The sequence below is a fragment of the Benincasa hispida genome, chromosome 3, assembly GCF_027475165.1.
Source record: "Benincasa hispida cultivar pf3 chromosome 3, pf3_genome.v1.1, whole genome shotgun sequence".
Classification (NCBI taxonomy): domain Eukaryota; kingdom Viridiplantae; phylum Streptophyta; class Magnoliopsida; order Cucurbitales; family Cucurbitaceae; genus Benincasa; species Benincasa hispida.
Genome location: NC_143480.1, coordinates 76,253,887 through 76,272,372, shown reverse-complemented (window position 1 = coordinate 76,272,372; position 18,486 = coordinate 76,253,887). Strand labels below are relative to the sequence as shown.

The 18,486-nt window shown below is 30.8% G+C and overlaps 1 protein-coding gene across 6 annotated transcripts; it reads right to left on the bottom strand.

Moving 5' to 3' along the window:
- Positions 1-2,821: 2,821 nt before the first annotated feature.
- On the bottom strand, positions 2,822-7,506 carry LOC120072741 (myb family transcription factor PHL5-like). Of its 6 annotated transcripts, none has more exons than XM_090311496.1 (8): positions 7,130-7,506; positions 6,465-6,903; positions 6,183-6,357; positions 6,029-6,105; positions 5,883-5,922; positions 5,666-5,720; positions 4,918-4,987; positions 2,822-3,292 (listed from the first exon to the last, which is right to left on the bottom strand). In XM_090311496.1, exons 2-8 carry the CDS (start codon positions 6,882-6,884, stop codon positions 3,077-3,079), a joined length of 1,053 nt encoding a protein of 350 aa, XP_090167622.1. In that variant the 5' UTR covers positions 6,885-6,903; positions 7,130-7,506; the 3' UTR covers positions 2,822-3,076. The 6 variants fall into 6 exon arrangements, with proteins under 6 accessions (XP_090167622.1, XP_038881145.1, XP_090167621.1 ...); XM_039025217.2 differs by having other exon boundaries at positions 6,183-6,381; positions 7,130-7,431; XM_090311495.1 differs by having other exon boundaries at positions 7,184-7,376.
- Between the last annotated feature and the right edge of the window lie 10,980 nt (positions 7,507-18,486).

Here is an 18,486-nt window from a genome sequence, read left to right as displayed (position 1 = left end):
GTTATCGAGTATGTTATGTTCAAATTAGCAGTCTATTCTAATATTTATTTATCCATTTAGCTTTAATCTTTAAAAGAGTTTCCATTTAACTCTTCATATGTTAAAATAAGAATTTCGAAATAGTAATTTGCAAAAGTTACCATTTTAGTTGTCGAGTTTTGAAGAATATATGTGTTTGGTCCATAAGTTTTCAAAAGATATATTTTAAATCTTCAAAATTTTAAGAATATTTGCATATGGTCTCTTATTTTTCAAATGTATCTTTTTATTTTCCAGGTTTTTAAGAATTGGTTTAATTGGTTATTGATATATTTTTTTATGGAAATTACATTGTATGGCAAATAAATTTTAAAAAACCAAAGTTGTGACTTCAACATTTTTGTAATTGCAGTTGTGGCAATTACATAACAATCACATAGAAATAAGATAAAAATCAAATAGTAATCAATTTTTTATGCGGAAGGAATTTTTCATGTCTGCAAAAAAGTAAAACTTAGGGACATGCGCCGAATTTTCAATTTATTTTTTTATTAAAGTTGTAATTGCCTCTTTTTTTTATTATTTTAAATATTTACATGACCTTTGAAATTAGAAAAGATAATTTAAAAAATGTTCTCTTTTTTATAAATTTATTTTTTAAAATTAGCTTCTAATTTAAATTGTCATATAATAATGTAAATAGTATAAAATAAATAGTTTAGGGATCTTTTAAGTATATTCTTGAAAACTCGGATACTAAATATGTACATTTTGAAAATTTAGAGACCAAACATATATTCTTAAAAACTTGAAGATTAAAAAAGATACATTTTGAAAATTCATGAACCAAATGCACATATTCTTAAAAATTCAAGGATTAAAAAGGTACATTTTAAAAAATCAGACAACAAATATACATATTTTTCAAAACTCGGAAACTAATAAAGTAACTTTCCTCATTAAGTTATATGAGAATGTTAAATGTTGTATACCAAAAAATTTAAATGGATTAGTTTTCTATGAATTTCTTAACTTGATAAGTATAGGGTAATTGTAATGGGTATAGTACTTTTAGTGCTATAACTAATTATATAGCAACATTTTTTAAAAAAATTGTAAATTTAGTAAAATCTATTGATGATAAACTCTATCAATGATAAACTCTTATTAGTAATAGACTTTATGATCGATGGACTCCTATTAGCGATATAGTCTATCATTGATTGATTTTGATAATTGGATCTATAAATCTTGCTATATTTACAAATTCTTTTGTATAATTGCAATAGTAGTTAATGCTACATCGTTATTTTATTGATGATTTTTAAATTTTTTTTATATTTAGTGGCAATATTGACTTGATTGAAAAGAAAATAAAGGAATGAAATTGGAAGTTTGAAAATATTAGAAAACAAATTGTTTAAAAGAAAGAGAAAAGCTCAAACATTCCTAAGTAAAAAGAAGATGTATATAAGGCATAATTGATAATTATTTAAATATTGGTTAAGATTTGTCCAATGAGAATCTATACCAAAATGGAAAAAGGCAAAGGCCTAAAGGACAAGAATCTTGGCCACATGCACTAATAATGCATCTAAAAAGTTGATGCTTGGCTTCAAACTCTTATCTCTTTGTCACACATTTAAATTTTGTTGATAAGAGATAGATGGCATTGTTTTTGCTTATAAAAATAATGTCGACATTTCTTTATGCTTTTAATCTAACTACTACTTCACAACTACAAGCACTTCTTTCAAATGCATATTCTATTTAGAATTTGGCTTTGTATGCTTCTTCCATTTCACAACTTATTAGCTGTGTACACTCCCATATATATATTTTTTCATTCATGCCTCTTCGTTTCTCGAAAAGACAAACTTAAACTCTATTCATTTGCCTTCATCCTTAAATTACAATTCATATTCTTTTCAACATTTGACTTTTCGATGTTTTCCTAATTAAATTCTTCAACTTGAACAGTTAAGAAATCGGTATAGAGATTTCTATGATTCACTAACAGTGTGTTAGCTACACTCACGGTCAAAGGGAGAGGACAATTTATTATTAGACCTACCAAATATATATACCAGATAATACGGATTATAGAAGCACATGTAGGGTTAGAGGGCTTATAAATAGTGCACCCCATCTAAATTCTAAGGACAAAATCGTAAATAACATAAATATGTTTACAACTTACTTCGTCATTTGGAGTGTCGGATGACAAATTAAAAACATTCCAATAACAATGTTTTGTAACTACATTCTTCAACTTTTATTTTTATTTAATTATTACCAAGTTTAGGACTTAAAGAACTAGCTAGTTATCTTTAAAACGGTCTGAAATTAATTTTACTTGGCATACATTCTTACTATATGATCTTTTAAGTAGTCTTTAACCAGTATTGTTAGTTCTGATGTGCCATATTCAATTGTATTATAGAGATGAGAGATCGAAAATAGTACATGTTTGATGTTAGTTGAGCTAAAGACATTTTGATAGTCAAAAATATATAAATAGATTAATAGAGTCAAATAGAGTAAAGAGACTCCAACGTGATTAATTAGGTGAAATTGAAGTCTTGATTAAACCGAATAACATCCAATTTATTTGGAAATTATTAGATTACTGTTAAAAAAAAGCCTAAATATTGACAAAAGAAAAAATAATTATAATACTTTGATTGTAGTCTAGACTATACCATCTCCATGCATCTCCTTCAATCTCAAATATATATCAACCTGTAATTGGATACTCAGACGTGATGTTTAAATATGGATATATAGTCAAAGAGGCATCTAAATATTATTTTAAAAAAAAAACAAATATGGGAAGGAGAAAGACATCAAATATGATAAACAAATATCATTCTGTTGGTAAAATAGTTTAATTCACAACTTAGAACTGACAATTAACATAACAAAAAAAACCCTATTGCTAGTTTCTTCAATTCAACTTTCCAAAAGTTTGTATATTCAACAACACTCTGTAATCTTTACCCATTTTTTCTTTGTTTTGATTTTCACAATAAAAGGCTTTCCAATGAGTGTTTATGTACTGGTAATGGTGATGAAGAAAAGGGTGGTTTTCCATGGCCTAACTTATCTTGGATGGGAATTGAGCATTTTGGATGTTGTCGGGTGCTGTCGACGGGATCGGAGGATTGTCGAGATAACCCGACATGTTATTAGGAGTTGGTTTGTTGAATCCATTAGTTCTGAAGAAACATTTGTTAGTTTCTTGTTGTTGATCAAACATCATCTTGAGTTGTTTCCCTTGTTCTTCAATTTGTAACTGCAGCTTCCTCTGTATCTGTAAGAACAAACATTAAGCCAATTAATTCTTGCTTTCACATGTTCTATTTCTTAGGCAGTAAAAGAAAAGAAAAAAAATTGGTTTTGAATAATCTTATTTTGGTCCCTACACATACAAAAATCTTGTCTGAATTCTTGAACTTTACGTAATAAATTATTTTAGTCGTTGTCATAATTTTTTAACTCTCTCTCTATATATACATCTTTTCAGAGAGAGAGAGAAAAAAAAAAAGAAAAAAGAAAAGAAAAACCATATATTTGTTCATGTGTGTGTAGTTCATTTGCTTGGTCATTAGATATCTACAATAACAAGTATACAAAGCTATGATTAGGTTACTAATTTAATAAAGTATTCAAATTGGATTAAATACTTAATGAAAAATTCTTAAATGTCCTTTGGTTCATGGAAATAAGTGGCTAATAATAGGAATAAAATTATTATCATCTTGTTTGTTATCGGGTTTGTTATTAGAAAAATAATTACGTCTTTGATTCTGGATGGGAATTGTACTTATTTTTTTACATCTCACCAAATTGTTCTATGATAATTTATCATGTGCCAAACATTTTTTTACTCTATTTTAACTTATATTTCAATTCTATTTTATGTGTGTGATGAAAATGTAATGCATAAAAATGATCTTCAAATGTACTAATGTTAGTCATGTCATTATTATGGAATGAAAATAATCCACCTCCACGAAAATTTCACTATTTCAAAATTAATTTAAAATAATTTGTTAAGTAATTAATTTCTACTCAATTATGATAATGTTTTTATATGAATAATAAATATTATGAGCTCACAAGTATTCATTATTATTATTACTTTACAATAATGTGTGGGAATTCAACCTTAAACCTCGAGGTATATTAAGAAAATGCATTAAATCGATTAAAAATACATAACAACTAACTTAAAAAACAATCTCTTAAAATTATTTGTCAATTAATTACTAACAATTTAGTTCTTGAACTTTAGTTAGTAACAAATTGGTCTCTACATTTTCACATTTTAATAATTTAGTATTTGAACTTTAATAAAAAAACATTTTTCCTAAGAAAAAAAAAAGAAAAAAAACTTTAATAAATAACAATTTAGTCTCTGTTACAGAAAAATTCTTCAAAATTAAGGGTAAACTTTTATTAAGTAACAACTTAGTATATATCATCTTTTTGATATAATGCGTAAGAAATTTAATTAAATTTTAATAACATTGTTTACGATAAAGACTAAATGATTACAATTTGTAAAATGCATAATACATTGTTATAAATTGGGAGTACATAGAAATAAATTAGGACCAAAAATATTTTTAATACGTTCATGAATGGTTTAAAATTAATTAATTTATAGTTTTCTTTAACTTTGATTAAGTTAGTGAATACTTCACCATTTTATATAATGTTTTTAGAATTAATGTCATTAAACTTGATAATATTATCGTGCAATACCAAATACACCTTACACTTGGCTTTTATGACCTGACATCATATTACCAAAGATTTTATAACCAAAAAAATGTGTTACCCACTCTGTAAAATGAAAAAGTTAATTAGACACAAATTTAAAACTTAATGTAAACAAACTTATTGTTTTCCCAAAACAAGAATATATATTACCTCCAATTGATCATGAAGACGCCTCTGAACGTCTAGCTGCAATTGCAAGGCGTCTTTAATTTGCATGGCACTGTCATACATCATCATTCCATTGCATTAGAGTCTTAATAATTTTTAATAACCATTTAAGCATGGTCGATAATCATTTGATTTTTTAAAATTAAGTCTATAAATAATCATTTTACTCTTAAATTTCTTGTTTTGTTATCTACTTTTTACTAAATTTAGAAAAAAATCAAACTAAGTTTTGAAAACATATCGAATAAGATCAATAATTCTTTGTAGTTTAATAAAGATGAAAATTAATATGAGAAATTTAAAGGAAATAGGCTTAATTTTGAACAACCAAGAACCAAATACCAAACCAGATATCTTAATTTTTTCAAATTGTAGTTCTTTCCTTCTAATTTCTCAAAATGGTTACAAAATTTGTAGTAAAATATTTAAAGACCCGTTTGATAATTATTTATTTTTTGTTTTTAATTTTTGAAAATAAAGTTTACAAATATCCCTACCACTTTTAAACTTATTATTTTATTATATATTTTTTACCCATGAATCAAACTTTTTTTTTGTTTTTAGAATTTGGATAGGAATTCAACTCCTATACTTAAGAAAAATGTAAACGAGCAAAAAAAAAAAAAAAAAACAAAAAACTAGACTTTACATGAATGGTTAGAAGAGGGAGTATGAATATCAAACGAGAGACTTCACATGAATACAGTGAAAAAAATGAGAAGAAGCTCACGTTTTGGAATCAAGTTCGGTAACTTCATTCATGCAGTTCCTTCTATCAGACCTCCCTGCATTACAAAACACTGTTGCTGAACACATCTTCATTCAAAAAATTGCCTATTTTTTGTTTAATTGAAAAACTGGCTAGATGATCTGGACATGTATTTCAAGAACACAAAATTGAAGTTATAGGAAAGAATCTATTGAACTAAAATGGGGAAAAGCTCTACTTTCTGCAGATTCTGGCATGTATTTTGCTATCCGATATTTCTACAAAAACAAAAAAACAAACAGAAACAGAAAAATCAGTATTTATGGGACAAAAAACAGATTCAAAGCATACAATTTTGTACATTTCTTTCTTCTTTTTATGTACCTGCAAATGACTCTTCACATGGAATATGGTCAATCCCTCTGAATCCATCAGCTTCAATATTGCTTTAGGCGTTGCCTCTGACACATTAACAACAAATCACCTCAGAAAATACAAGAACTCAAAACCCCATAAACCAGATTTGATCTTAACTTACTCTCTGCACCACCAAGACGATTAACACAATCAACAAATTTCTCATGCAGATCCTGTGTCCATCTGATTCTTGTTTTGGTTGTGAATCCATTCCCACTGAAGGAAGATGAAGAACTTCCAGATCCAACAGAACCACTCAAGCTAGAGAATCTAGGAGAGTTTGAACAAAAACTTGGCTGTGCAATTGAATTATAACACCCCTGAATCAGACTCACACATTCATAAATGTTGGAGAGGAGAAAAGAAAATTAGATTGATTAAATGGAAAGTGGAAACTACGTACTGATTGGTCTTTGAAAGGAACTGAATAATGCTTCTTGAATGTAAGGGAACTTTCATCGAACACCTTGTGGTCAGCGAAATTAGTCTTCGGAAAGCCATTGAAACTTCTCTTACAGAGTTGAGATTTTACTACCGATTGCAAGGTGTTACTCAATTCAGAGTCTACACCACTATGCTCCGCCGGATCAAAAGAGAAATTCTCACCGGAGGATTGAAAAATCTCGGAAAGGGAATCGGAAGCTGAAGAACCAGACTGAAATTGAATCGGAGGAATCCCCATACATTGCTCCGTTGCAAAGAAAGCCGAAGTAGGCGATTCGAAGAGATTAATGATAGTGGAGGTCGATTTAGACGGACATGAATTTAGCTGTTCTGAAGATTCAACTTCATCCATGGTGGATAGATGAACACAAGTCCCCATTCTCCAGGGCTGCTGCGCCCTAAAATTTTGAGAGTAAAAATCAGTAATCAGTCCATGATTTTGTTGAATTTCTTGCTTCGAATCAATTCCGTAATCGTTCATTTAAAAAATTTCGAAAGAAACAACACCCAAATCTTCGTTTGGGATGAATTTTTGTGAGGATGAAAACAGAGTATGGATGAAATTGAGAGAGAAAAAAGGGAGAAACAGAGAAAGAGCATAAATAAGATCAACGCATAGCATACAATTCCTTTGTGATTATTCTTGGAAGACTTGATGCGAAAGATTAGATGAATTACAGTGAATTGGAGAACAGATTATTCGAGAAAAACGAATGAAGAATCGATAGAAGGGCAGAACACAAAATGAAGAACAAATTGAAATGAATCTTCCTTTAAATACGAAACCCATTTTTGGTAATGCACTTTCATGGAAAGTTGTAATAAAACATTTTTTTTGTCAACTCAGTTTAAAAACTTTGTTTGTTTTCGTAGAAAAGATATGGATTACATTGGAAAATATATACATATTTCCATAATTTCAAATTGTAAAACACTTTGGAATGATCATTAATTTAATGAGGATTTTTAAAATAATAATAATAAAATATATTTTACTCAATAAAGTAATTTTGAAAGACTTCGTTTGCATTTAATATTGTTTTTTCCCTATCTTCTTTCTTTTTGTTTATTATTATTATTATTATTATTATTATTAAGCGTGGGCGTGAATATTTGAATTTTTGACCTTTTAATTAATAATAGTACAATTTTGATCTTATAGATATGTGTAGGGATGTCCACCGAGGGCATTTCCCATCTCATCCTTGTTCTCCATTTCATTCTCTATCTCCGTGAAATTTCCCACAAGGTCGGGGTAGGGTTTTCTGTTAGAAATTTTTTCCATTACTTTTTTTTAAGCCAATTAATTTTAAATAAGTAATGTGAGCAAATTTTAATTAAATAATTAATTTTATCACTAAATTGTTTATTATGATTAGTTTTATATGACAATTTGAATTTAAACATAAATTACTCAAAGTTTGGCCTAAAAGAGCTAATTAATTTTTTTAGTAGAAAAGAATAAATATAAATCAAATTATTCACATATATAATCTAAATTTAAATATTCAATTTAAACATATTAACTATCTTTCCCAATAAATAATCAAATTTGAAATTTAAATGTAATATTTATATAATAATAATAATAACATAACATTAGATAACTATACTAAATAAATATGTAGAAGCTAATCGGGGCGGGGACGGGGAATGCATTCTCCGCCCCTTCCCCGTTTAGCTCACGGAGAATTTTTCTCTCCCACTCCCTCCCTCATTTCCCGCCTAATCGGTGAATCCATGCCCCGTTCAGGGAGGGCCCTGTCCCCGTGAGGAAATTGGACATCTCTAGATATGTGTTTTTTGTAACTACAATGGGTGACAATTTGAATATGCAATTTTTCAGGTGTGTCACCCATATTTGATATTTTGTAAATATGACAAAAACCACAAATATGGACTTCAAATTATTTTTATTCTATATTTGCTCTAAACAATCAATTGATAGGGAAAGAGAAAGAAAGATAGAAGAGAGGAAAGTGGCGATCAGATGTGTGGAAATTAATGGAGGTAAGTGGCAGGGAAATGAAGTAGTGGACGACACCAGATGGTGTGGAGTAGAGATAGTTGATAAAAGAGAGATGTTGGGGGAATGAAAGATAGAGAGAGGGAAAAGCGGAGACCAACGATTGACAGAGGTAAGTGGCAGGGAGGTGATGTCAATGCACACAAGCACGCATGGTCAAGTTATAGACGCATAAGAGGCCAAGTATCGACCTCAGGAATCAAATTAATAATTTTCGCTTATCTATTTAGAATCGTGTAAATTTTAGCTAAGGAATCGAAATCTAGTTTGAGCTTTGTAAAATTTGAAAGCAATAAATAAAACAATGAAAATGGTTTGAAAATCCAAGAGTTAAAGTGTTCTAAGGTGTTGAATCCATTAATTACTTCTTTAGGTCCATTTTAGCAAATTCATGGAATTATGTGTAAACACTATGCTTAAGTCTAGAAACTTAAATCAAGATTACTTTCTAAACAAAAAAAAAACTCTATTCTCATACAACTTAATTGATAATTTATTTTTTTATACCAAATTAAGAAGCAAGTCATCGAGCAATGTCATGAACAACCTTCACTATTAACCTAGCCATTTTCATGAGAGATTAATAGTGATTTAATGATATAGATTCGGTTAAACATTCGACTATCAATTCAAATATCCAACCTAACGTTCATTAAAGGCCAATCAATAACAATTAAACACGATATCTTTGAAAAGCATCAAGTTCAACAATCATCCATGAAAGCACTAAAAGTTAACCTAAATATCATAATTAACATCATCAACACCCTAAAACTAAAAAGTTTAGCCACTCATAGCTTTCAAACATATATTTTCATACATATTTGTAGCCATAATAGTAAAGAGAGAAAGAGAAACAAAGAAGAACTCCTTAAAAGCTTCCATCGTCTCATAAATCTACCAGAATGCCGATCTTCACCTCAGGAACTTGAACAAACTCCAAAATCAAATCCTTACATTCTCACTCTTTTTTGCAGCATAAACACACTATAGGGTTCTGGAATTTTGTCCTTGAGGCTGTTGAAAATGCTAGGTTAAAATCTCAAGCGTAGCATAAAAAATTTCAGAGGAAATAAAATCTACAAACCCTTACTCTCGTCGACTCTGAAGGGCTTCACCAACTTTTTGGATCTACGATCTTGATTCCTGTATTTCAAAACAACTAAACACCACCAAAATGATTTCACCAGTATTCTCCTTAATCTAGTGATGTAGAAGGAGGTGGGGTCCTTGGATGAAATTTTCTATTAAGAAAAATAAAAGACCAAAGCCAGGGAGAAAAATCTAGGTATCTCTCTTTTTTTTTTTTCTTTTGTGATGCAGAGCGAACTAACTGAAAAGAGAGGGAGGAAGTTGGGAGAAGATCTCTCTCCCACACCCATATAACTCCACATTGGGAGTTTGTTATAACTAATTTATTTAAATTCATTATTTATTTAATTAATAAGTTAAATAAAATTTAATTAATTTATTTAAATAGCAATAAACCCATTTAATTTAAAAAAATAAATTAAATTGATTTAACTTATTAATTAAATAAATAATAAATCCATTTAATTTAAAAATAAATTAAATAAAAATTTAATTTATTAAAATAAATAAAATAATTATTAAATATCTCATATTTAATTAAACGTGCATTACAATCATTTTCTAATGCATCCGCCTCTCATGACTTATAGTTTTAATTTAATTAATGTAATTAAATCAAATTTAATTTAATTTAATTTAATAATTATTTAATTCTTCAGTTAATTAATCATTAAATTAAATATTACATATTTAGTTTAACCTTATAACTGATTCACATTCAATTATTTTTCTCTCAGACCTATATATTTAATGTGCATCTAATGCACATTAATTTTAACCTATAGTTTTAATATGAATTATATTTATATTAAATTTAATATTTGAATTCCTTCAGATTTTTAATTCTACCTTAAAGTAATTTTGAATCAAATTCAAAATAAATTTATATTATAAAGTTTAATTAAAACATAAACTTTTATATTATAATGTATTACCATACATTATATTATTTTCTTAGTAAATTTGAACATTTCAAATTACTTTGATTATCTCAATACCTTTACGAGCTACTGATGCATTTGTTATTTGTGATGTGATTATGATGTGAAGTTGCAGTGATGTGTTATGTGTTGCACATGCAAGTTTTCCTAATAAGACCTAAGTATAAGTCTCATTAGGTTTCCTAGTAAGTCTAGGATTGAACACATGGACTACTGAGTAAATATGCGACAACTACTTTGATTCTCTTACGGTGATGAAAACAAATAAGTTGGATGGTGTTTTGATAAAGAATATTTTCTATGCGTCGGAGTTCGAACACAAAGTTGATGAAAGCGAGAGTTACAATGAGTATGCGGTGAACGGGTTGAGAAGGGGTTTAGCTAACACTTCCTAAGATTATATACAAGCTATGCGATCATGCTACCCACAAACAACAGCATGTCATCTCTCAATGCAAATGCCATAATTCCTATTTCTAGGGCACATGCGATGTATATGAAAAGTCAATAGGACTTATGTCTAAGTCTCTATTCTTGCCTGTGCAATGATGCATGATGCACACATAAAACAAGGTAACTGCATACTATCATATCCTATTTTTAGGGTGCATGCGATGTGTAAATAGCAATAGTATTTATGTCTAAGTTTCTATTTCTTGCTTATGTGGCTCTAATCTGACTCTCTCAAGCCTAGATTCTAATCTGACTTTCTTAAGTCTAGATTCTATCTTTAGACTACTCTCTCAAGTATCTCTAAAGAGTAAATGACGCATACATAAGACAAGATGATCGCATAGAATGTAAATCTTAGGTCATGCTAGTTAAGTACTACTCAACCCATTCAGAAATTTAGCTACTCATGCGAAGTATGGAGAGATTGACAATAATGTGAAATGAGATTTCCATTTTCTATAAATAAAATGTTGAATATAGAATAATAATGGAATTTAGAGATAAGAGGCCCGGTAAGCAAGGTCTTGCTTCTCGTGGCCTTTTACACTATTTTTTTCACTCTAACTTTGTTTAGATGAATATCTTTGCTCTCACAAGGTTGGCCCTCTCTCTCCCTTTGTAACGCTTGCCGACAATCTCTCGATTTGATCGGGAATGATCTCTTGGATTCTTCGTCTCCTAACTTGTCTCCGTCTTCTAAATCTAAGTATGTACGTGAACAGACTAACGGCTCTCGAACTTGTATATATGGCGATCCTCGTTGAAATGGTGGCCTTCGGTATTTATGGAGCTTAAGGTGAAGCAGCTTTTCTTTCTAATGATTGTAATGATGGGTGGTCATTAAATCTTCTACTCTGATGCGCCAATTAATGGTCACCGAAAGTTTAGTGTACTTGCTATAGTGTAGCTTTAATGGCTTGTCAACTAAATTCGGATTCGATCGTCATCAGCTTTCCATCCCATCATGATTTATTATGCTGTCACCTTGATGCGCAGTCTTTATGTGGCCGCCTTCTTGATCAACTTCTCACGATTGCATATGATCACATGACTTTGCAATCGCAATCTTTCAAGTGCGCGATTGCCTAATTCCTTGGATCGCAATTTTACTTGCACCAATGCATTTTTCTTACACAAAATAAGTAAATTAGCTACTTTTATGCAATGGGTGCATGCGATCGCAATTTCTTTAGTTTAGCGCTTTTGGACATGATATTGTTTATTTTTACGGTCGCAATCTCTCATTGTTTTACTTATTTGCGCTGTAATAACATGTATTTCTACCCGTTATCAGCTACTAGTGGGAACTAATGAACCTATAGATCAAAAACTCCAATAATATGAGATTAATTAACTAAACTCATTAACTAAGTTAATCAATATTCGTTAACTGTAGGTACACTATTGATAAATTGTTGAAATACAAGTTACTTTACCTCTTTTATCTAAAAAAATTAGGAAAATAGCTCTGAAAATGCGACAGCTTGATAGGGATGCATAAAAATAATTATATCATGCGATCACGCACGTACAAAGTCTCTCTATCTATGAAAGTTATAAAAATCATTCTTTTTGGGTGTAAGAAATCTACTTATGTGTTCACAAGGAACTCTCAATGCCAACATTGGAATCACATAGTTGAACAAGTTAGTAGTCATACGCTGTAAAAGATGACAGTACACATGTGCGGTGAAAGTCAAATCAGAGACCAAGTTGGTAGTTGACAAGAAAGCTTCACGACAGAGCCAATGAACTTCTGACATGGAGTAGACGACGCATCAGGGTATGGAATTTAATGAGCTTATCAGCATAATCATTAGTAAGAGAAGAAAAAATTGCTCTGTGATGCCTATAAATACCCAATGAGATTTCCATGCTACGACAACCAAGACATTGAAAAAAAACTCTGCCCAAATTCTTACTTAAAAAACACTTCACCTTCGAGCCCTCATGAAATCTTAAGTGAAAGCTTAGGATTATTCTTTGGAAGTGAAAATGGAACCTCACCTTTAACACACTCTTTGTGAAGCAGTCATCCATAGAGCTAGAGGGAGCAAGGAATTGAATACCAAGGCTTCACTTTCTATCTTTATCTCTTTTCTTCTGTGGTTGTGTAAATGTTGAAAGACTTCTTTTTCTCAATATGAATGCATTTACAGTTCATCTCTTATCCATCTGCTCAATGAGCATCTAATTTCTTTATGGGTTGAGAAACATTGCAGCTAACATGAACTAAGGCTTAATCATGCATTCAACTTGTTGTACGTATGCTTTATAAACTATTTGAATAAGTCAAAATATTATTCTAAGTAGATTAAATCTAGGTTTCAAAGACCAATGATTTAGACCTCATAAAACAAGAAGAGAACATCTTTAAAAATAAAGAAACATCTTTTTCATTAAATACTCATTGCATGCATCTTAGAGATAGGATACTATGGCTAAATACACTGAGAAGTGTAGGTTGTAATTTTTGAGTAGTTTGCTTGAACGCATGATTTATGCTTTTACTTAGGAGTGTTAGTGAATATTTTTCTCAACCCTACCTTCATTCATTCGAATCTTGTACTTCTCGCATAGACTATTTCCATCTCAAGTGTGATTTCCATCGCATTCATCACTATTTACTTTAGCAATAGAATAGGCTAAAAAATCATCGCATATTTAGTAAACAACTCGTGTCAAGTTCAAAACAATATTTCCCATCGCATATATAGAATGCAATCCTTAAGTTCGACCTTGGACTCACCAGGACTCTACTTAGACTTATACTTAGGTTTAACTAGGTGAAGCAATGTGTTAATAAGAAATCACATAACACTTACTCCATCACATATTTAAAACTCATCAAGTTTTCGACGTCGTTGCTGGGGATTGCGGTAACTAAGTGCGGTAAGATTATTGTTTCTGATTTTTGTAGGTCTTAGTTTTTGGTGTCCTAATTCTTCTAGTAGTCTCGTAGTTTGTAAACACTATGTAAACATATTGTTATTAATAAAATAAGTGTTGTTTTATAAGCATCTATTTAATCCAATAAACTAAGATCTGAGGTTATTTTATATAACTTAAGCATGTATGTGGAGACATACAAGTAGATCATGTCTTAAGTAATAACCTAAATGGTCTGTAGTATAAGAATAAAGGAAGAATACCTTATTCTGGTGACAATACAGATACGACTTGCTTTGTAGATGTTACAAGCATTGTAAAGTGCTATAAATGGTTTGATCCTAACCATTCATGTGGAGACATGTGAACGGAGGTATCCTATACAAAGAGTTTGTATAAGATCGAACTACGAAATGATTCGTCTCTTTATATAACACTGTTCATAATTGAGACTTACATTTCACTAGGATGACCATAGGTGACATGATCTTAATCTTGAGTGAGTTAGGAACTCTGCTCATGAGGTCGGTCCTTTGATTTGTACGGGTGAGAGTGGTCAGATTGCCAACTCAACAAGCCTACCATTTTGGGGATTCGTCTGATTGAGAGCTGGGAACAAGCTACCAAAGACGGAATTCACTCTTTCCCTGAAGAGTCATAGTAGGACTATGACTTATTGTTCATTAGAGGAATCAGTGATACTTAAGGAGTTAAATGTAACTATAGGGGCAAAACGGTAAATTGACCTAGTTGTACTGATTTGTGAAGGGTCATCGCGCTATTGATTGGTTATATCCAATGAACACACAAATATATCTGTAGTGCGAATAATGCAACTGTCGGTCTTTTGTGGAGTGACCAACAGTTAACGGATGTTGGATCTCGTGATTAAAGAGTTTAGTCAGTTATTCACATACCGTTGGAGCTTCAATCTATAGATCCATAAGATCCCCTTGGTAGTTCAATGGGTTCAAGTTAAGAATAAGATTTTTTGTTAGTTTGAAGTGTTCAAATTAATAAGAGGAAATTTGATTATATATGATATAATTAAATTGATTCAATTATATGTGATATAATTGAAATGATGTATTTGATACATTATTAATTGGAGAAATTAATATAAATATGATTTATATTAAATACCATAAAATAGAAAAAGAACTATGGTTTATATGTTTCATGTGATGAAATATTAAAACTATAGGTTATAAATATAATATGATAAGTTGGTTATTTTTTTATTTATAATATATTAATTATATGATAATTAATTATTCTTTTTCTTTAATAACCGACTTGAGTGGGAGGTTATGCACGGTTATGGTAACTGTGAGATAAAAAGGAAAATGGTTTTCCAAAATAAAAGGGTGATGATTCATTGACTCAGTCTCACAAAAGAAAGACTATCGAGTAAAAGAATTTTACTAAACGATAGCATCTCACAGACTAAAAGATAGAGTATCGAGTTTACTATACGATAGTTACTTGTTACTAAATGATCGAGTAGCAAGTCTATACGATAGGCTTCTTCTTACTACATGATCGAGTATCAAGTCTATACTATAGACTTCTTCCTTCTTCCACTTACTCGATCGTCTACTCGATTGTTTACCTCCTTCATTCCTCTATCCAAAGTTACACAGAGCTCACAACTCTTGGATTTTCATATTGAGAATACCAAGGTAATTCTTGTGGTGGTATTCTTGTTCTGTTCGAGGGTCAAGGATCGAGTTACAACAATATTGATTGAGGATTCTTCAGTTTGTGCTCTTGGTTGTTTTGATCGCTGCATTCGAGTTTGTGCTATTGAATGAGTTGCTGAATGATTGAGGGATACTTGAAGAAAGAGTTCTTTAAAGGTTTACATACTCTATCCCTTATTCAATTAAAGAAGCATGCTTGTAATTTATTGTTTATGCATAATCTGTTCTTTTAGACTATAATTGTTTGTGTTATTTCTCAATGAAATTTGGAACGATCTGCTTCTACTCACTGATTCTCTATTTAGAGTTCCTTCATTTATATTTCCCAACATTACTCCTTGAGAAGTTAGCCTCATCTTGTTTCCATTTTCACTATGTGACGACTAGCCTCAACTTGTTTCCATTTTCACTATGCGACAACGCCAGAAAGTGGGCCTATTCACTTGAATCTGGTGAAATCATGTCGTGGGGAATAAGTTGTGGAGATGTTTATTCCACCCATAGAAAGTGAGCCAATTCCACCTACAGAAAACGCAAAAAGGACAAGGGCGATCACAAATTTTCAACATGAAGAAAATGAAACACTAAGCAATGTGTGGGCTAGGTTCAAAAGACTAATAAGAGATTGTCCACACAATGGTTTCTTTGATTGTTTACAAAAGAAGATTTTCTATTATGGCCTGAATTTAGCATCTCAAATAGCTATGAATGTTGTCATAGCAGGTAGTTTGTTGGAATAGACTTATGTTGAAGCTAAAAACATCCTTGATCGTATCTCAAAGAACTGTGAGGATGGGAAGGAAAGCAAATATGGTTCAAGAACAAATGAGAGAGGGCAGAGCAGTGATGCCATTGCATCTTTTCAGACATAGATGAATGCGATGACGAGTTTGTTGCAAGTGATGACCATGACAAAAACTGACGTCAGAAATGGGGAAGTGAATGCGGTCACCCGAATGGCCAACACAAGTTGCATTCTCTGTGAAGAACCTCACTCATTAGACATATGCACACGTAATCCATCTGTCTACTTTGCCAAAAATAATCCATTTTCAAATACCTATAACCCTGGTTGGCGAAACCACTCAAAGTTTTCATGGGGAGAAAATCAACAAGCACACGCCAACCATCTCAATGCCTTTAGAGATAGACCACATGGATTCTATCAATGATAGAATGGACACCAACAAGCATCAAGCTCATCGCAACAACCAACAACTTCACCCTTGGAAAATTTGTTAAAAGAATACATATAGAAAAATGAGGCGGTTTTGTAATATCAAACGACATATTCAAAATCTTGAAATTCAAATAGGATAGATTGTTGGAGAGTTGAAAAAAAGACCACAAGACTCACTACCAAGCAACATTAAAGTTCCTCACAATGCGGGACGTTCAAGCAAAAAACAATGTCATGCAATGACATTAAGAAGTAGTTGCATCATGAAAGAAGATCTGAAGGAAAAATCAAGCAAGCCTGCTAATGAGGCAAAAAAATATTCTTTTGATGAACACACTGACACATAATCAATACAGAAACCACAAGTATCATCGCATGAAAACCAAGAGGAATGTAGAGACTCATCTGCGATAGCTTCTACTTCAAAGGTATCAAATGAGGTGAAACTACCTTCATTGAAAGAACCGTGAAGTTCTATAGCGGAAGCGGGGATCAATCCAATTTTAATTTTTACAGAACAAAAATTTTACAGAACACAATTTATGCAATTAATATTTAATTTACATCATGCAAAGAAGAATGAGAAAATGAAATTAGGGTTAGGGCTTCAAGAAACATACCCTTGAAGAACCGTTCTTCACAAATTTCCTCATCTTCGACCACGAACAATCACAATCCAAGATGGCTATCACCACAAAAGTTTCCTTTGCACTCTCCTTAGGGTAAGAGAAACACAAGAGTTATGGGCTCTATGATTTTGGAATAGGGAGATAGATTGAGAGGAGAAGAGAATATTTTTAGGGAAAGAAAAACAGAGAGATCACAAAAAATCCAAAGAAACCTCTGTCACACATCTTCTGTGAAGAAGATTATCACCCCAACTGCTTCACTCACTATGTGAGATTAAGAGAAAATTAAAGGGAGGGAAGTTATTTTCCTCTTTTAATTGTAAAATTAAAATTAATTAATTTTAATTTAAATATATATATATTATATCATATATAACACATAACTTATAGTTTAATATTGTATCAAATAGAATATAATCTATAGTTTTAATTCTCTCATTAAAGCATGGTATTTAATATAAATCCTATTTATAATAAATTTAATTATATGAATCTAATTCACATAATTAATATGTGAATCATATTCAAATACTATTTCCTTTCAATTAAATTTTATATTATAATGTATCAAATACATTATATTAATTATATCATATATAGTTAAGCTAAAGTAATTTTATCACATATAATTAATTCCCTCAACTAATTTGAAAAATTCAAATTAATCCAAAATTGATTCTCATAAATCCCTGTTGAGCTACAGAGGGGATCTTATGGACCTGTAGATTAAAGCTCCAATGGTACTTGAATAATTAATTAAACTTCTTTAATTAAATTATTCAACATCCATTAACTGTCGGTCACTCCATTAAAGATCGACATCTACACTAATCACACTACAGATATATTTTTGTGTCCATTGGATATAACCAGTCAACAGTGCGATGACCCTTCACAAATTGCTCGTAAGTACAGCTGGACCAAAATTATCATTTTGTCATTATAGTTATATCTAACTCCTTAAGTACCATTGATCCCTCTAATGAACAATAAGTTATAGTAAAACTATGACCATAACCCTTTTGGGCAAAGAGGGGAAGTGGCGCCACACTGGTCAAGCCCTGGAAT